The 21,907-nt window shown below is 39.0% G+C and overlaps 1 protein-coding gene across 1 annotated transcript in view; it reads right to left on the minus strand.

The window, feature by feature from the left end:
* LOC136863821 (cell adhesion molecule Dscam2) overlaps positions 1 to 21,907 on the minus strand; it is a 760,504-nt gene that overhangs the window by 291,345 nt on the left and 447,252 nt on the right. The window contains exon 11 of the mRNA XM_067140158.2: positions 19,347 to 19,646. Coding sequence (XP_066996259.2) covers positions 19,347 to 19,646 — 300 coding nt within the window. The remainder of the gene's footprint in view (positions 1 to 19,346; positions 19,647 to 21,907) is intronic.

Consider the following 21,907-nt stretch of genomic DNA (forward strand, 5'->3'; position numbering starts at 1 on the left):
CACACCAGCCAAATGCTGGGGCTGTACCTTAATTAAGGCCACGGCCGCTTCCTTCCAACTCATAGGCCTTTCCTATCCCATCGTCGCCATAAGACCTATCTGTGTCGGTGCAACGTAAAGCCCCTAGCAAAAAAAAAATGATGGTGTGAACCTGTTAATAAAATTATCGGAATAATTTGGGATCACATTTCGAAGAATTCATGTCTCGTTGGAGATTATACTTGTTTGTAAGGAACTGTGCGTTCATAATGAATCTACAGAATATGAGTTACCCCCATTTAAAGGCTTAAATGCAGAACATTTTGCTCTGGATCTCAGCACTGTATAATAGATCGAACAAGGTATACCTCGACCTTGTGACCTCATTAATTAACATGACGTTGCTGTTTGGGTAATTAGGCTATATGTTGTTTGATATAGTTCCCGACGCCACCCTGTCCACCTCTCCGTTATTATTCCATCCACGACTATAGTAAACATTTTTTCGGCCCTCCTCCCAGCGAAATTGCCAGTATACGTGAACTTTTGTCAAGGAAGCTAGTGAAAATTAATAATCAATATAAACTTTTAACCTATATAATAATGCTCCTTAGGACCTGCTCACCTGATGAATTAAGCTGAGCATTGTCCCTGCATTGCAGGAGGCCATAGCCATTAAGGGATTTACAAGGCTATTTCTTTATTTTATACAAATTTAAAACATTAAAGAGGAGAAAATACACAATATGCATATTATTTATTTATTTATTTATTTATTTATTTATTTATTTATTTATTTATTTATTTATTTATTTATTTATTTATTTATTTATTTATTTATTTGCTTATTCCGTTTAATCTCAAGGGTTGGCTTTCCTCCGGCCAGCGAGGGATCCAATCTCTACCGCCTCAAGGACAGCGTCCTGAAGCGTGAGACATTTGGTCACGTATATGACTGGGGAGGAGGACCAGTACCTCGCCCAGGTGGCCTCACCTGCTATGCTGAACTTAGGCCTTGGAACGGATAGACAAGACAGAGGGAAGGACGTGGCTGTGGCCTTAAGTTAAGTGCCTTCCTGGTATTTGCCTGGAGGAGAAGTGGGAAACCACACACAACCACTTCAAGGATGGCTGAGATGGAATTCGGACCCCACTCTACTCAGTTGACCTCACGAGGCTGAGTGGACTCCGTTCCAGCCCTCGTACCACTTTTCAAATTTCGTGGTAGAGGCGGGAATCGAGCCCGTGCCTCCCAGGTTGGCAGCTAATCACACTAAACACTATACCACAGAGGCGGACTACAAAATATGTAATTCTTCCAAAAGCAATTAAGCTGTGGTTATGTCACTTATCATTTCTGAAGAGGTTTTTTTTCCGCTGGGCAGAGTGCCTCAAACAATTAAGGCCAAATTTGCAAGTTCGATCCTCACTCAATTATTATTATTATTATTATTATTATTATTATTATTATTATTATTATTATTATTATTATTATTATTATTATTATTTAATCTCCAAAGTGCTGTGAACCCTATTTTACCATAAGGTATGTTAGGGTTGTAGTTTATACAAAATGTACAATTTCTCTGATAAAATTCAAAATACAAAAATACAAAAATACAATTCGGTGGGATTTGAAGGTGCTTAAATACATCAGCCCATGTCGGTAAATTTACCGGTATGCAAAATAACTCCCGCCGGACCAAATTCCAGCACCTCGGTGTCTCTGAAAACCGTAATAGTAGTTAGTGAGAGGTGAAACCAATAACATGTATGTACGAGTATATATAAAACGCTAACGTGCATGTTTCACGAAACTGAAGCTCTTAAACCAGAGAGAGTTAGAATGTGCGGTTTGTACGAAAATCTTCCAAATCGTCTCAATAGTAGAGGAAAAATCTTGCATTTCTTGAAAAGTCACCGGAAATAGATTTATAATAGTAATACTCATCCATCGTCAGTCACCAGGATTAAATGCATAGATTCACTGTCGCTAGGCAACATACATGAGATAGGCAATAGCCTACAAGTCAAGGAGCCATTTTAAGTCCATGGAATAGGAAGCCCGACACAAGGAACCATATTTATTAGGTAATATCCGGAACTGTTTGTCTGTGTGTACGTGTGCAATGTCCAGCGAAATCTATGGCAAGGAGAGACTTGAATTTGTTAACAGAGGCGTATTCTTAGATGAATCTTTATACAGGTCAAGACATGCCTTCATTAATTATTTTATTACTTTTGATCGTTTCAATTTCTTTTTATGGGTAAAGCTCAGTATTTACCCGACATTCAGTTCATCCAGTGTCCGACTCGTTGACTGAATGGTCAGCGTACTGGCCTTCGGTTCAGAGGGTCCCGGGTTCGATTCCCGGCCGGGTCGTAGATTTTAACCTTACTTGGTTTTTCCATTGGCTCGGGGGCTGGGTGTTTGTGGTGTCCCTAACATCCTTGCAACTCACACACCACACATAACACTATCCTCCACCACAATAACACGCAGTTACCTACAAATGGCAGATGCCGGCCACCCTCAACGGAGGGTCTGCTTTACAAGGGCTGCACCCGGCTAGAAATAGCCACACGAAATTATTATATTATAGGCTATTATTAGTTCATCCACTTAAAAATGTTCACTCATGTTCACTCATGAGGCTGTGAATGTCATCAACAACCAACTTTTACAAGAACTACCAGTGTTCTGCAAATGTGAAAGGCTATTGACACGACATGTAATACAGATGAGGCTGTCGACTACACGACAGAGCTTTTGAACAACTTCGAATCACCTGAAGTACCTTCGAATATCTTGGAGCTGAAGTTTGCGGCACCGATTATCCTTCTCAGGAATGTGAATCCTCCTTCCCTTTGCAACAGAGCACGACTCTCATTCAAGAAAGTGATGCCGAATATTACCGAAGATAACATCATGACCGGGCATGCCGCGGGCGATGTAATATTCATTCCTGAGATTCAAATAATCACTTCGGGTATACAGTTTCAATTTAGACGTCTGCGGTTCCTGTTTTACTTGAGTTTCGCTATGTGCATCAACAAGGCACAAGGAAAATCGCTTAAAGTTGTAGGACTCGATCTTCGTAAACGGTGCTTCTCCCATGGTCAAGTGTACGTGAGTTGTTCAAGAGATGAAAAGAAAAAACCACTATACATATCAGCTAAAAAAGAAAGGACACTTAATATGGTTTATCCGGAAGCTGTATCAGGAGAAATTAGTATGTTTTTTAATACAATATGGTCTTTTATATTGTTTTAATATTATATGTACCATCCACCAACCCCGTATCTTGGGCAATGAAAATAAGAATATAATTAAAATAATGTAATTCATAGGCCTAATGTTCTTTTGCTTTCAGACTGTTTAAAAACATCCAACGATTGAATTAATAAACGTGGGCGAAGCTGCGGGTACATGCTAGTTATTATAATTAGTTTTGTTTCGCACTTTCTGTAGGGCAATGTCTAATTACATCATCATCGTCTATGGATTTAGAGTTCCCTCTCAATGGTCGTGAGATAAATTCCTGTTCGCTTCACTTAAACAGAGAAGAACGGAAGTACGGTTTGATTCATCACAATGACGCAACGCGAAGTAGTGTCCACATACGGGCATACATTTATCAAACCCTGTTATCGAATCAAACTTCTTAAAACAGGTGTTACTTACCTCTGAAGTAATATGAATTGCACAGTAACAATAAAGAATGTAAAAGCGTAATTTCTGCGATGCACATGACGCAGCAATATAGTCTGGTCAGGCATCAAACATCAGTATGTCTTCTTCTTCTTTTTCTACCGCTTTGCCCACACCTGTGGGGTCGCGGATGAGAACTGTGTCGCACATGTGGATTTGGCCCTGTTTTACTGCCGGGTGCCCTTTCTGACGCCGACCCTATATGGAGGGAAGTAATCACTATTGCGTATTTCTGTAGCGGTCGGTAGTGTAGTGTGTTGTCTGAATATGAAGAGGAAAGTGTTGGGACAAACACAAACACCTAGTCCCAGGGCCAGAAGAATTAATTCAAGACGATTAAAATCCCCAAACCGGCCGGGAATCGAATCCAGGACCCTCTGAACCGAAGGCCTCAGCGCTGACCATTCAGCCAATGAGTCGGACATCAAACATCAGTATGTATGTGAAGTTAAAACGTTGCTTAATTAATTGACAATTATTTAAAAATATCCAATAAGGGATTATGCCATGAGCGCGCATAATAAATTTATACATTTCTTACTCAGCACAATAATATATCTTGAGTTGAAAGAAAAAATCCCGTCCCCAAACTTTGCCGCCGCATGGAAAGGCCCCTGTTTGCCGTGGCGTAAATACGGCCCTGATTGTATCCTGTATCTACATTAAACTGTTTGCCATATTGATGTCCTGGCTCTTCAACTCATCCCACATTTCCCTCCGAAACCAACTGAACAAGTCCTGTATCGCTCGGTGTACTGTATGTCATATCAATCTGTCTTTTTTCCAGGACAAATTTTGCAAAATCATTCTCCCCTCACAAGTATGATTCAGAATATTCTTCCTTTGTGATCCGGTCTAAGCATTTCACTTTCAGCATCCTTCGGTAGCACTACATTTCAAAGGCCCCTTCCTTTCTTCCTGCACCAGTTATTGCCTTTCTTTCACCTTCAGAAAAAGCCCACCTAGTGACCAAAATCCTTAAGGCTTGACATCGTGGTTAGCTGGTTCAAGTCAAGTTGGTTAAAAAAAAAAAAAGTCACCTTCAGAATGTTTGCCTGCAGATTGCGTGCCAAAAGCCTGGATTCAGTTCTAAACCTCACCGCAGTGTTCATGTAAAGTGAGGGCATATGGTGCTGTTGACGGTGATTAGGCCGTCGGATGGGGACGTGAAGCCTTGGGCAGACACCTTGGTGTTATTCGACAGGAGTAGGCCATGAGCTGACATCGGATTCCACCCTCTCCCTACCGCACTATCATGACCTCACACCCACACGTGCAGGGCAGCCATGGGCGTCTAACAGAAAGGCACCAGGCGAGCAGACATATCCTCAGACACTCCCACCACTAATAACCATCCGCTAGGACAAACCTTCCATATAATGTCCTCATAAGTATTGGCTTATTTAGAAATACAGTCGAACCTCGATATCTCGAACTTCCGTTACTAGAATTTTCAGTATCTCGGAGTAACTTAAATTCCCCGGCCGTTTGTCCTATTCTTCTTCTTCTTTTTCTTCTTTATCTGTTTACCCTCCAGGGTTGGTTTTTCCCTCGGATTCAGCGAGGGATCCCATCTCTACCGCCTCAAGGGCAGTGTCCTGGAGCTTCAGGCTCTGGGTCGGGGATACCACTGGGGAGGATGACCAGTACCTCACCCAGGCGGTCTCACCTGCTATGCTGAACAGGGGCCTTGCGGGGGGATGGGAAGATTGGAAGGGATAGACAAGGAAGAGGGAAGGAAGCGGCCGTGGCCTTAAGTTAGGTACCATCCCGGCATTTGCCTGGAGGAGAAGTGGGAAACCACTTCCAGGATGGCTGAGGTGGGAATCGAACCCACAGAGGTGGACTCTCAATATATTCACTGCAGTAATTGTAAGATGGTTTACTCCGTTTTACTAAATGCTTCATCGCCCTTTTTTATATTTATAATCAGTAGCACCATTTTCTCGTAGGTAAGTACTGTTAGGATCACGAATAACCTGAAATGTGAAGGATGCTGAGACAGGAACCATTCACTTTAATTGCTATCAAATACACAATATTGTTACACAGCCTCCAACCGTGCCAATTTTAAGGCAAATGTCTACTGAACATTTTTTCACTTACTTTAAATCCTAATTCTTGAGACATTAATATTTGCTGACTCTGAGTGGGACAACTTAAAAGATATATCTCCGATCAAGACAGACGACTTCTTGAACTTTTAGGTCAGAATGAAAACTGCAATAAGACGTCAGTCCTTTCATAACCATACTTAATTTTCTTCGGCTTAAAGCAAATCAAGTAAGAAAGTTCAAACAAGGCATTTGCTGTATATCTACATAGATATACTGTGTACTGGTACTGTAAATTTTGATTACTCAAGTTTTCTTCTTCCGAACAAATGCGTGCACGACGGGGAGAATTGTAAATAACATTCGATGTATGAGGGTGGAGGAATGTGATACTCAATGCACGACAGGGAAGAAATGTACGTGACTGCGGTGCACGACAGGGAAGGAGTGTACGTGACTGCGGTGCACGACATGGAAGGAGTGTACGTGACTGCGGTGCACGACATGGAAGGAGTGTACGTGACTGCAGTGCACGACAGGGAAGGAGTGTACGTGACTGCGGTGGACGACAGGGAAGAAATGTACGTGACTCCAGTGCACGAGGGAGAAGGAATGTGACACTTGGTGCATGAGGGAGGACAAATTTATGTGACAGAGATGCAGAGGTGGAAGATATGGAAGTGACACTTGGTGTACAAGAGTGAATAAATGGAAGTGACACTCGGTGTACAAGAGTGAATAAATGGAAATGACACTTGGTCTACAAGAGTGAATAAATGGAAGTGACACTTGGTCTACAAGAGTGAATAAATGGAAGTGACACTTGGTGTACGAGGGCGAAGAAATAGAAGTGATACTCGGTATACGAGGAAGAAAAAACGGAAGTGATGCTTTGTGTACGATATAGAAGAAACGTAAGTGATACTTGCTGCACATGGGAGAAGAAGGTGTGATAGACGTTGTACGAGAGAGAAGAAGTGGAAGTGACACTTGGTGTACGAGGGTGAAGAAGTGGAAGTGACACTCGGTGTACGAGGGAGAAGAAATGGACGTGACACTCAGTGCACTAGGTGGAAGAAATAGAATGGTATTCGGTGTACGAGGGTGAAGAAGTGGAAGTGACACTCAGTTCACTAGGCGGAAGAAATAGAGTGATATTCGGTGTACGAGGGTGAAGAAGTGGAAGTGACACTCAGTTCACTAGGCGGAAGAAATAGAGTGATATTCGGTGTACGAGGGTGAAGAAGTGGAAGTGACACTCAGTTCACTATGCGGAAGAAACAGGGTGATACTCGGCCGACGAGGGTGAAGAAATGGAAGTAACACTCGGTGTACGAGGGAGAAGGAATGGAGTGATATACGGTGCACGAGTATGAAGAAATGGAGTGGGAGACGGAAGAAATGGAAATGACACTCGGTGTACGGAGGGGAAGAAATATAAATTATTCTCATTGAACGTGAATAAGTGATGCTCAATGGTCGAGGGTGGGAGAAGATGTATAGTTTGACATTAGATAGTTCAGCAATAACAACTTTAAGACTTTAACTTAGAGCAAGGAATATCTAAATCTACTGCGCATTTTCATAAGAATTATTTATATTAATTCAAATTCTGCTGCCTGATATTCTATTGAAATTACAAAGATTTATCATTTTCAGAGGCAGTAAAACTTTTGTTCTCTGAAGAGAACCACAGTAATTTGTGATGAAAAAGTATAAGAATGGAAAATAACACATGATTACAAATATATCACAATTATGCTTCTGGCAGAATAACATTTCTTTAATTTGATAATGTCATGATATTCCATCTTAGCTCAAAAAGCAGTAGTTCTACTTTCTATGAATAATTTAGGAGCATTATGAAAGAGGAAGCAGGAAAGAAGAGAGTGTAAGAGTGAGAGATGAAGGGTGCTTTAGGCGTGCCACGGCTGGTGTGGTGTGACTGCTGCAGACAAGCAAAACATGGAGAGGAAGGTACAGTCCACATCACAGCTGAAGCAAAATTATATCTAACAATCTAAAACAAGCAGCACAAGAGAATAAAAGCGTTCACAGGTAAGTTTATTGCTTTGTTTGTGATGGAGAGAGAAGTAATGTGCCGGTTATCGAACTAGGGGAAGTATCGTAATGATTTTCAGACGTAACTGGTAATACAGTATTTTTCTGGTACCATTCAGGGATATACAGTAGTTACAATATTACTTTGAAGATACATTCCTGACCGGAATTCGGTAATTAGTTTTAATAAGCATTTTAAACACTGATGGAGTCGTTTCTTAAACTAACAAGACTGGTAATGTTACAAGAATATGTCACAAAAAACAGTGGCTAAGACCTCTTGATACTTTTTATAGCCTTTCAGAAAGAAGAAAATAATTCCCTATTTGACCCAACAAACGTTGTGCACTTTTATTAAGTACAAGCTGATGTAACAGATTCCGACTTCTGTAGGTAAATGATAGAGTTCTCGCATTTGCACTACAAACCCTCAGACATCACTCCATGTGGGTCACGAAAATGTATGACTGGACTTTAAGAATCCTGTCAGAATTAACCTTGGTGTCTTAAAACGCCAGTGCATAATCAAAGGAAGTATTCTCTCTCCATGAAAGGAAGAAAGCATTTCGCCCTGTAGTGTTTTCTCACTAGGTTATATCAGCTAATCATTAATAAGTTACATCATCAAATTATTGCAAAGTTGAACAAGCAACTGTAGATGATTTGAAGTAAAGATCTTCTACAGAATTGCTATACTTCATTGAAGTGAGTTACATTAACGTTTTTTCACAAAGTGATATTAATTTACTGATCTTGTAAGGATTCACCACTCGTTTATAGAATAGATCAACCAGAGTTCTTACTCGTAAAGAAATGCAGATTTTAATTTAATGATCTTGCATTGCTTCAGATCTTTATTCGGAAATGGGATAAGTTGGAATTTGCATACAGTACGATTTTGTAAATTTATAGCGATATTTAGAATACTACCGCTCGATGCATAATGTGTTAATAAGTTCAGATGACTGTTATGACCCTCCCCCCCCTTCCTCAAACAATTCTCCATTTCTGTGACAAAAGTAAAGAGCTTTGTTCTTGTATTATGGGACTAAAGGGGGAATGTGGTAGTAGGACGGATATTTGTGGAAGGAACAAGAGTTATCAGATAGAGAAGTCACAGACTTGAAGACGAGTTTATTAGTTTGAAGTGAGCTTACAGATAAAGAATTAAGAGAAAATATTTCAACAGCTGATTTTATAGCGGATTCCTTCAAACATGACATTTTAGAACCATTAATGAGAGGAATACTACAGTTTGAGAGTGCCAATTGCGGAGCAATTGTAAAACAGTTTGCGTTAGTGCAGGAAAATGTATCAAACATTGTTGTTGGCCTCGTATCCTGAGGTTTAAACAACTTAAAAGAATCTTGTAAGCTGTAAGATGAATTAGTCACAACAAATAACAAAAACATATCAATATATACATAAGTGTATAGATAACATTACAGTGTTAAGCAATCAATGAGGTAAAACATTAAAAAATTAAGATCAAGAAAAGATTTTTCATGCTAATAAGCATAAGGTTACCTGCATGGCTTGAAGAAGTAGGAGGCTTTTATGTCAACCGCAAGTCATCCAAGGCGGTGATAGTCAAGTTACACACAGCTATCTCATTCCTGGACTGCGAAAGCAAAATAAGATTTCCAGTTTGATCATGCAAGCAGATTGGAGAGAAGGAAAGGGAAGGATTATGGCGCGACTTATGAAGCTCACATGCTACCGTTGGTCATTTTCTTCTGGACAATTATACAACATTATAAGAAGTAATAAATATCGTTACAAATATAACGAAGAACATTGGTTCTGTGGTGAGGTATTCAGTAATGTTCTTATGGTAGAATCCCTTCAAAAACTCAAATGAATGAGGAAATCGTGAAACATATATTGATATATGAAGTCTGGTGGTTTTGAAAATAGAATCTGCCCCTTTCAAAAATTATGAGGCCTCTCTCGTTCTTCTGATCTGATTAATGTAACGCGATGGTTTCTTTCTTCCTCTCCTTATTTATTCTTTCTTTCTGCGCTGCTTTTCTCACACCCTGGCGGGATCTTGGACTTGGCTCAGTTTTAGTAACGGATACCCATCCTGATGCCAACACTCAGTGGAGGGATATGTTAAAAAAATACACGTATATCAGTCGTGGTTGTCACTGTAGAATGTTGTATGTAAATGACGAGGTATGAGTTACAACAAACACAAACGCCTAGTACCAGAGCCAGAAGAATAAACCAGATGCGGATGAAATCCCAGAATCGGCTGGAAATCGAACTCAGGTACCTCTGAACCGAAGGCTGTTACATGGACCATTCATTGAAGGAGCTGGGCGCCCAATTTAACCTGATTACATTCGGACAATATTACCAGTGACTTGCCGTATTGAAATTTGAAGTTCTTTCAAATCTCCGGCATTTAGAAACATTACAATGATTGGTAGAGGAAGGAATACTAATTACAAAATGAACTGATCGTAAAAGAAATCAGTCCAGCATGAAATAATAATAATAATAATAATAATAATAATAATAATAATAATAATAAATTCCGACTCCGTGGCTGAATGATAAGTGTTGAGGCCTTTGGTTCAGACGGTCCCTACATTGATTCCCTGCTGGGTCGGAGGTTTTAAGCGCGTCTGACTTATTCATCTGGCTCGGGGACTGAATGCTTGCGTTTGTCTTCATATTCAGACAACAAACGATGCTACCAACCACCACAGGACCACGCAATGGTGAAACATCCCTCAACATAGGGCTTGCGTCAGGAAGGACATCCGACCTTAAAACAGGGACAAATCCACATGAATGATACTGTTCGCACCCGCAACCCTACAGGTGTGGGAACCTCGGCAGATGAAGATAAATGAATATTATAAAAATATAATAATAATAATAATACTGTAATAATAAAGATTATAAAATATAGTGATAATAATACTGTAATAGTAAGGATTATAAAATATAATTTTTTTGCTACGGGCTTTACGTCGCACCGACACAGATAGGTCTTATGGCGACGAATAAAATATAATGATAATAATACTGTAATAATAAAGATTATAAAATAGATTGATAATAATACTGTAATAATAAAGATTATAAAATATAGTGATAATAATACTGTAGTAATAAAGATTATAAAATATAGTGATAATAATACTGTAATAATAAAGATTATAAAATATAGTGATAATAATACTGTAATAATAAAGATGATAAAATATAGTGATAATAATACTGTAATAATAAAGATTATAAAATATAGTGATAATAATACTGTAATAATAAAGATTATAAAATATAGTGATAATAATACTGTAATAATAAAGATTATAAAATATGGTGATAATACTGTAATAATAAAGATTATAAAATATAGTGATAATACTGTAATAATAGAGATTATAAAATACAGTGATAATACTGTAATAATAAAGATTATAAAATATAGTGATAATACTGTAATAATAAAGATTATAAAGTATAGTGATAATACTGTAATAATAGAGATTATAAAATATAGTGATAATAATACTGTAATAATAGAGATTATAAAATATAATGATAATAATACTGTAATAATAAAGATTATAAAATATAGTGATAATAATACTGTAATAATAAAGATTATAAAATAGAGTGATAATAATACTATAATAATAAAGATTATAAAATATAGTGATAATAATACTGTAATAATAAAGATTATAAAATATGGTGATAATACTGTAATAATAAAGATTATAAAATATAGTGATAATACTGTAATAATAGAGATTATAAAATACAGTGATAATACTGTAATAATAAAGATTATAAAGTATAGTGATAATACTGTAATAATAGAGATTATAAAATATAGTGATAATACTGTAATAATAAAGATAATAAAATATAGTGATAATAATACTGTAATAATAGAGATTATAAAATATAATGATAATAATACTGTAATAATAAAGATTATAAAATATAGTGATAATAATACTATAATAATAAAGATTATAAAATATAGTGATAATACTGTAATAATAGAGATTATAAAATACAGTGATAATACTGTAATAATAAAGATGATAAAATATAGTGATAATACTGTAATAATAAAGATTATAAAGTATAGTGATAATACTGTAATAATAGAGATTATAAAATATAGTGATAATAATACTGTAATAATAAAGATTATAAAATAGAGTGATAATAATAGTGTAATAATAAAGATTATAAAATATAGTGATAATAATACTGTAATAATACAGATTATAAAATATAGTGATAATAATACTGTAATAATAAATATTATAAAATATAGTGATAATACTGTAATAATAGAGATTATAAAATATAGTGATACTGTAATAATAAAGATTATAAAATATAGTGATAATAATACTGTAATAATAGAGATTATAAAATAATAAACTTAGATTTAAGTTGTTGTTCGAGCTCACATTGGTAGACAGGTTTATTGAAAACAGATGCTGGATGATGTAAGATAAACATTATTGCTCAAAGTATAATATTTAGACAACTCTCAGACATCTATATAGTGGGTTCACTCCCCTTAAATCTGATGATAACTATCGTATCCTGGAATAGTGCGTCTAAGTTTAACAATTTCCGAAAATTGGCTAAGGCAATTACTGTAATTAACAGCTTCAAAATAACATGTTACTGTTGCACCTGAAACAGCGTAACGTGATTAATCAGTGCAGTATATGTAACTGATATAATCGTTGCTTGATAGAAAGGCTTCAAAATTAAAAAAGAAAAAAATATGTCTTGTGATAACGACCTACAGATGAAGAAAGGTATCGAAAACTAGAAAATACCGAGCGAGTTGCCGTGAGGTTGGGGGCGCACAGCATTCGTGAGATAGTGGGTTCAAACCCCACTTTTGGCAGCCCTGAAGATGGTTTTCCGTGGTTTCCCATTTCCACTCCAGGCAAATGTTGGGGCTGTACCTCAATTAAGGCCACGGATAAAAACTAGAAAATAATTATGGTTTCCAGTTAAAAACCTTAAACTTTAGTTCCTACAACGAGATTTAATTTCTTTCAGTTTCCAAACATACACATAAGTATTGTATCAGGTTCTAGTATGGAATTAGAACACTAATGGTCATAGATTCCATCCAAGCAGCGGAATATATATGCATGATAGAAGTTGAGCCCTTCCTTTAAATACGAGTAAGTACATAGTACTGTAACTGCAACATGCAACTGTAACATACTTAGTAGGACTGTTTTATTGTTCATTAAACAGCACTTCTGACGAATTATCTATTACCTTTTCTTAATTTTTGTTTTGCAATTTGCTTTACGTCGTACCGACACAGATAGGTCTTATGGCGACGATGGGATAGCAAAAACCTAGAAATGGGAAGGAAGCGGCCGTGGCCTTAATTAAGGTACAGCCCCAGCATTTGCCTGGTGTGAAAATGGGAAATCACGGAAAACCATCTTCCGGGCTGCCGACAGTGGGGTTCGAACCCACTATCTCCCGATTACCCTTAATGTTTATTGGTACCTTTTCATAACTAGGATGACGTTTACACACACAGTCAAGTGAGTAAAAGCTGGGAAGCACACATTCGAAATTATCTTGCAAACTGCTCGTTTGCGGATTCGTGTTTTCTAAGACTATTTTGCTTCTAGTATCGTGTACTTCCAGCTGTCTCAGTTTGCGCTGTTAATTATGATACACCCTGTATTTATTAATGCAGATTGAGTGTTGTTTTACTCTGAACGTCCCAGTTTGATTTCGAAAATAATCCACCTCTTAACGTGGCCCATTCATATCAACTATGCTGAAGGTGAAACTGCCATGGCTGCATTTAAATAATGGTGGAGTTGTTAACTGAATGATTAAAAACATCACGTTTTTGCTGCCAAGATATCAAGATCTCCCCTGCTGTTGTAGGTAATATTTGACGGTATATAAACATGCTAACTCCATATTGTTGTCTTCAGGCACGTTTAAGAAAACTTGCAAAATAAAATACCAACACTGAAGCGTCTGTTAGCACTGTTAACCGCTAGAACGGATGTTTAACAAAGCACACTTTTAACGATACGTTTAATGTTTGCAAGAAAGCAAGGATGAACTTTTACATGACTATTAATGTGGTAACCACAGCCACGAGACCTCCATTTTTATGTGGAATATAAACGAGAGGGATGAGACTTACCATTTCAGAACATACACATTCATAGGCTGGCTTTTGAAACATGGCTGTCTTGGTGAGAATACTATGTCACTCGCGGGTACCACATCTTGTTCTTCATGTTTGTTCTATGAGTAAGTGATTGTAGCGAATGCCACTCTCGATATCTCATACAGATTCGAAAATATTTGAGGTGAATAGTCCTTGCTTGCTACTCCGAATTTTTTAAAGATCAAGATGAAAATGAATTATGATTTTTGTGTGAATCTCAGGAATGAGTGTAATTGATTGCACAGCGGAATCTGACTATGGTGTGCCAAATATGAAGAGTATGAATTATTGTTGGCTATACCTACCAGCTGATGGTTACGGGACCTAGTAACTACCAATTTACCGGTTTGTGGTAGCCTCATTTCTACTTTGTACCAGTTTGAGGTTCTAGTTCATACACAAATTGGAAACAATTATGTCTAGCTCCCTCATCCGTCTAACGCATTTGCACAACTTCGAACTGTTTAGCCTCAGTAACGTAGCTCAACCATTGAGAGGAACCATGTAACAATCCCAGTGACAGCTAATAGTGGAGCTCACTGTAGAGTTTTCCCTGTGATATCTTTCTCCTGTGGTTTGTGGAGTCCTGCTCTAAGGTTTCCGGGCGCTAAGTACACTGAAAATAACAATATAGTAATAATATGTTCGATCTGTCGGTCTGGGATAAGAATAGCATCTGTACTATGTAAGGAATTGAGAAGTAAGGAAGAACGGGGCAAGTTGACGACGATAAGCTTCCTTTCGATATTCCGCCGGAACATGGCGCGTTTTACGCCTGTGATGTCATGCTTATTACTGCTTACCTTTTCATGCAACAGTACTGCAAAGTTCAAAGCTCTTGTTTAAATAGCTTTTTCATAAAGTAGTAAGGTACGGGTAAGGGTATATTCTGCCCGAAGGCAGGTCCGAACCTCCGCAGAGGTGTTCCTGAGCCGGAATTTACGTGCGGTAGGGTGGTCCGTTCCTTTCCGCTCCTCCATTCCCTTACCCCCACCAACAGCGCGTGGCAACCCATCCAACTCCTGACCGCACCCAATGTTGTTTAACTTCGGAGATCTCACGGGATCCGGTGTTTCAACACGGCTACGGCCGTTGGCTACAGTAGTAAAGTTTAATTTTATGTAAATTCGCCATCTTGCCCCGTGCCCGGGGTAAGTTGACGAACCTATTGGGGTAAGATGACGAGCATTCTTCTCAACTGTTTTAACAAGGAACTTCACTGAAATTTGTTAAACACACCATCAAAACTTGAAGTTAGTTAATTTTAATTACGTAGGACCTACTACACAAGGACATACATTTCTAAAGAACATACATTTGAAAAATGTTAAAATACTTTAAAGTAAATCAAGAATATGTTTTAGAAGTTCCTCCTAAAATTTATAACTACAGTGCTCTACACTGAATACAAGAACTCTGAAGGAAACAGTTTTAAACTGGAATGTACTCGGCACATATCACAAAGAAACCGTCCACTACCTTCATAACTTGAGCAGTCTTCATGCCACCACGCTTTACAATTATGACACATTGGTCGGTCGGTAGATGCAGAATGGATCTCGGCCCATAAGTGGCCACAGCTGGTCCGTGGTCCAACAGCTCTGTACTCTGACCGGCCAACCGAGCAGAGGAGGAGTGGCCACGGCTCTACAGTGGCTCTACGCCTCTGCATTCGGGAGACGGAAAAGGGATGGACCTCATGGCTGGCTCCAACCGTTGGCTGTCCCGAGAATGGTTCTCCGTGGTTTTCCATTCTCCTGCACTAAAGCGAATGCCGGGACAGTTCCTAGTATAGGCCACGGCCGTCAACCCCTTCACCTTCTCCGAGCATCTCCTTCACCGCAACAAATCTCATGGCCTGAGAGACGGCGTCACCGTCTAAGAGGCCCGCCTCCCCCTTCAGGGGAGGAATGAAAACGTTTTAGTAGTAGCAGCAGCAGTAGTAGTAGTAGTAGTACACATTGATCCAGTCTTCATTTAGAGGATGAACATAGGCTACTTTTATTCACTCTTCTTCATAATATCCTTCTGTTGTCACTGCTGGAGAGAAATTTTCCTCATCAAATATTTGTGGGTTGAATGGATCAATTCCACATGCTTCAAATCTTTCAATTGCGTTGCTCGTAGTTGCATTACAAGACATGTGAGATTCTTTGATAGCATGCATTGCAGCTATCATGCTTACTTCATCCCGGTCCCGTCGATCCGTCTTCCGTTGAAATTTCTAGGTATATCTGTAATTAGCGTAAGGGTACCGGTGACTACGTGTAGCCTATACCTGGCTTGGGGTAAGATGACGAGTTCGTCAACTTGCCCCCGTCATCTTGCCCCAGGCTACTTAGGAAGCGGTTTGCCCTTATAATAGACGCCTTGCAATCAAGATTCGGTTAACACTGAAGTAAGTTGGAAATACATTGACATTTAAAGAAAATAAGACGGATCATTCATACTGTGAGTAGGAGCTTCCTGCACATACCTCAGATGAAATGAAATGGCGTATGGGTTTTAGTGCCAGGAGTGTCCGAGGACATGTTCGGCTCGCCAGGTGCAGGTCTTTTGATGTGACACCCGTAGGCGACCTGGGCGTCGTGATGAGGATAAAATGATGATGAAGACGACACATACACCCAGTCCCCGTGCCGGCGAAATTAACCAGTGATGGTTAAAATTCCCGACCCTGCGGGAATCGAACCCGGGACCCCTGTGACCAAAGGCCAGCAGGCTAACCATTTAGCCATGGAGCCGGACATACCTCAGATATTTAAGTGCGACAGAGCCAGACAGGCAACCCCTACCATTGCTTGTCACAGGCTGACAGAAATTTACTTCTATGTGTAAGTTGTACGTGTGAGATATCGGACCCAAGGTCACATAGTAGCTAACTTAGTGAACAAAAAACTACAAAAGTTATGGTTGATTCGTCATCTTGCCCCGGTTTCCCTACAGTCAAACTTCTATAACTCAAATGGGGCACGTGAACGCATCGTATCCATGAAATTTCATTACAATTGTTGACCTAAATGGAAGATAATAATTGATTTAAACAAATTGAGAGTGAAATTAGCGGTAAATTAATAAATACCATTATTACTAGAGAAATATGTACACACATACTTTGCTACATTACGGCTGTGAATTGTACTAGGGCCTACGTCACAGTGATTCAGTATGTCTTACGTTCATGTAACACGTTTGTGTATGAAGTCTTTGCTCACTTAACTTCTTTGATGTTCTTTGCCTTGCTTTGCTTTGCCTGATGGTAATTGGTGGGGCGAGTTGTTGACTTGTGCCCATAACTCATTAATTATTATAATTATTGGTCGGCCGTTCATGGTATTTTTCTTTCAACAAAAATTATTTTTGTGTTATTTACGATCTACTTTTCACCTCCACTTGCCGGGCTGAGTGGCTCAGACGGTTAAGGCGCTGGCCTTCTAACCCCAACTTGGCAGGTTCGATCCTGGCTCAGTCCGGTGGTATTTGAAGGTGCTCAAATACGACAGCCTCGTGTCGGTAGATTTGTTGGCACGTAAAAGAACTCCTGCGGGACTACATTCCGGCACCTCGGCGTCTCCGAAGACTGTAAAAGTAGTTAGAGGGACGTAAAACAATTAACATTATTACTATTATCACCTCCACTTTCCAGTTTGAACTGCCCGCGCTAGTCATGATGGACAAAGATATTGAGAATTCACAGACATAGCATTTCCATTCGCCGGTGCTAGCTCTGGACCTCAGCAAGGAAACAAAAGACGGTACGAAGAAGCGGAGTGCCACAGGAGAGTCATGTCTACGGTGAAATAGTTACGTACCTATATTTCTCTAGTAATAATAGTATTTATGAATTTAACACTAATTGTACTGTTTATTTGCGTGAAAAAAATTATTAACCTCCATTTAGGACAAAAATTGCAATGAAATTTCATGGATACGATTCGTTCATGCAACCTCTCGAACGTGTATGACTCGAATTTTCGATATCTCGAAGAGATTTACGTTTCCGGTCGGAATATACCCAGGTACATCTTCTATAACTCGAGGTTCTATTAGTTGAATTTTTCGATACCTCGAACTATATTTGAAGCCCAGATGTAAAATGTTTTTCCGTAACTCGAAATTATGGGAAACATTACGCTTACGTTTACACATTATCCGCACGAAAATCTAGTTCCTGTGGAACGAACCTTAACTTAATTCGCCTCCTTATACAAGTAGTATACAAATTTTAGTCATAGTGTATTGTTTGACTTGCCGCATGCTATAACAGATTGACGGTACTCCACATCACAACCTTGAGTAGCCGCGTTCAACAGCAGTTTATTCACTTATTTGATTTATTGTTCAACCGGCATTTCTGCTCACTTACAGAACATTTCCATTTCTTATTTCTGATGTTATAAATGATATAGAATACAAATTAAAATATGAAACCTTATACTTTACTTATGGACTACGGACAGTAGTAGGCCTAAGTGTGAGTTTCAAATTAATATTTTAATTTCTCCTAAAATATACATTGTTAATGTAAATGAACCTAATGACTAAAACTATTCAAAGTACTCAAGCATGATATTCTATTTAATTTATGACTTCTCTCTGTGTGAGCTCCCTTTTGAATGACATTAAGAAGACACTCTCCTTGTCAAAAATATCCACGTTTTGCATTTTATTAATTGGCTTTTATATGTAGTTTAAATTCCTACTTTGAGCTACTTTGCAACACACAGCAAGCAGTTGACAGTACGGAGTTTTGTGTAAGTTGTGAGTTCCTCGTTCTCCTTGGCCACATTTCGCAGCTTTATTTGAGGACAGTCATCACTTTGTGAGGATGTGTTTGGTGCTGCTGTCAATGTGCTAGAGACATTTGTAGGTAGTATGCTGTTACAATGAAAACAGCATAGGGAAATTAAGGATAAGAACTTCTCTTCAATACGAATTTTTAAGTATCTAAAATGAAAATGTTTCCTATAAAGGCATAATAAAGCTGGTTTTGAAGTACAAACTTGCAGGTGCAGAGAAAATATAATGGCATTGGTGGAGTCGAAGATGTATGTTTGTTTTTCTATACCTTGAATATTCGATAACTCGAAGTGTTTTTATCCTCCACAAGCACTTCGAGTTATCGAAGTTCGACTGTATCTACTATTCATTTTCCAGGTACAAGTTCTCCTTTGAACGTTTACTGAATACCTCCAGTATGACACAGAGCAGTTTCTGTCATACATCACCTAAGATCTAACCATATTCAAGTAATTGTCCTGATTTGAAGACCACGGTACCAAGGAGCCTCGCCACAAGGGTCTACTGCCCACATGCTAGTTACCAGTGACCAGCAGCTGCGCGGTGTATGTTGTATTCCTGGCCCGGTTGCTCGCCACACAGGTGTAGTTGCCGCTATGTCTAGAGCTAACGCTACGGATCGCCAGAACACTAGAGTACTCTTCAACATCTTGGATGATCAGGTCAAGGTCATCATGCGGGCCGGGGGTGGTCGGGAGAGAACGGGCGTCCTTGAGCCACGTGATGTAGAGCGGGGGATCCCCCCGCTTGACACTGCACGTCACCCGCACTCGTTCACCTGCAGAAAGCTCTCCAAACGAGAACGGAGTGATAGCTGGAGGCACTGAAACACATCCACACACACACAACACAGTTCTACATTACTCTACCCAAGGGACACCCGAGGAGGAGAGCCTGACAATCAATTAGTGTCAACACTGATGAGTGTTAGTCGTAAAACAGAACACATCAAGAAAGGGAAAGAGAAGTAGAGACATGACCTATTGCTACAGTGCATCATATACAGTATTAGTGGGCATCAGGTACAGCAGAGCACTCATGAGATTAAAGAAAGATTATGGGCACCAAATTGCCTCCTACCATGATAACATGATCCTAGACCGGCAAGTTTCTTCTAGGCAACGACATCTTAAACACTGTGTCAACAAAAGTATGTTTAGGTATTTTAACCTGAACAATGAATTCTGTACACCGAATTAGTCCTACTGCCAGGTAAACCTTGGCCAGCCACGTAATGTTGGGGTAGAGTGCAAGCCTCTTATCCGAAAGTTCCGGGTTCGATTCCCGACCACTTCAGTGATTTTAGTTCACTCAGTCTCGTGAGACCAACTGAGGAACTGTCTGATAGAGACGTGGTGGATCCAGTCAAGAAAGACAAGCAGTACAGTCGAGGAGGTCACACTGTACGGTTGGTATTCAAGTATTTGTAGGCCATCTGGTTGGGCAGCCAAGGCCGTTAATGGATTGTTGCATCACGGTTATTTTATTGGCATAATGTAGAATGCTACCCATACTACACCTAGCAACTTAAAATGGCGTTGTTCACTGGTAGGTTTTACTTCTACCTCTTTTAAGGAAGTTACGTAAGGTGTGAAATTTCTACTGTAGACGTGGTCCAGTTTTTCACCGTCAGTCTGCATGATCAGCACCAGATATCTATTCTACAAGTCGGGGATATCCTTAACTACGTATGTAACTCTTCATTCGAAGTATCGTAGAGGTAACGCTTGCGAAAGTACAGTAGTAACAAGGTAATTCGGGCAAGGCACGTATTCACCAACATTTGCTGTTATCCTATATTTCCAAAACTCTGATAATGTCATTATCTCGGTTAACGATCATAGAATTTAATATCTCGGTTTACGAAGACTAAGTTTTCGTTTCAAACTGAAATTGAACCTTGATATTTTCATACTAACGCACGGAAAGCAAATGGCTACATGCTGCCGCCACTATCGAAATGTAAACAGGTTTTGGTTTCATTTGGCGTTTGGAAAAAATATATCATAGATTATATTGCCTTTATTAACCAGAAACGAAGGAGGAAGCCGAGTATGACTTACCAAGAGAATGAATTGTTATTGAATTTGGTGGCAGAAAACATTAACATCATTGAGAATAAGAAAAATTATAGCCTAAACATTGTATATTTCACTCAAAAAATGAGGCAGTTTTCCTTAATTCTTCGTTGAAAAGTCATTCAGTCGTGTACCATGCAAGAGTTCACCTTAGGCCTACTTATGTGTTGGGAATTCTAGGTTATGTTCTACCATGGATAAGACCGACAATGTCGAAGCTTTATGTAGCCTAAAACGTGTTTCAAAATCAGTGTCATCGTAGTCTTCAAAGTACATAGCGCGTTCATTTTATCCACCTAGGACGTTTTACTGCATAATCTTGGTTATATTACGCGTCGCTCTGATTTTCTCTTTCAATTAGATATTCAATCCGTTTACAGGCTGCCATCTTGAAAGGAAAGCTTAGATTTTCTGTTTTACCGGCCAACTTTTCTCCGATAAAATTTTAAACCGAGATAATGTTGCTGATGAATACAAATGCAACTCTTATCTCGCTTTTTTAGATTTAATCCAAGATAAAAGCTTTTACTCACGTTGGTGAATACGGACCTAAGCGATAGGTATCACGCGCAGGTCTCCCCACCACGGTTAGCGGTCTGTGACAAGTGAACCCAGACATCTCGCACCGCTTTATCTTCTGCATGAAGTAATACACATTTGCGAGCGATTCTGTTTCTAGCCACACTTTTAGAGATGAGAGAAATTTTTTGGCATTTTAACACCACCTTAGACGACATTCCACTGTTACATTAGAGTAATACCTAATATGAGATCGAGTACAGTGTGATGATGCAGGTAGCGTATCTGAAATATTAATACAGGGACATTTTCATTAGCTTATCCCAGTTATATCTGAGGTTGCTGAAGCCACACAGCCTCATTTCGATTTTGATTGGGGGTTGAAGACCAGATACCCGTCCTGATGCCTCGTGATCCTTGAGATGAACATTTGGAATCAGGATAGACGGGGATTAGAACCTCAGCCTTCCGAGTGAAAAGCCACCAG

This window comes from Anabrus simplex, chromosome 2 (assembly GCF_040414725.1).
Source record: "Anabrus simplex isolate iqAnaSimp1 chromosome 2, ASM4041472v1, whole genome shotgun sequence".
Taxonomy (NCBI): domain Eukaryota; kingdom Metazoa; phylum Arthropoda; class Insecta; order Orthoptera; family Tettigoniidae; genus Anabrus; species Anabrus simplex.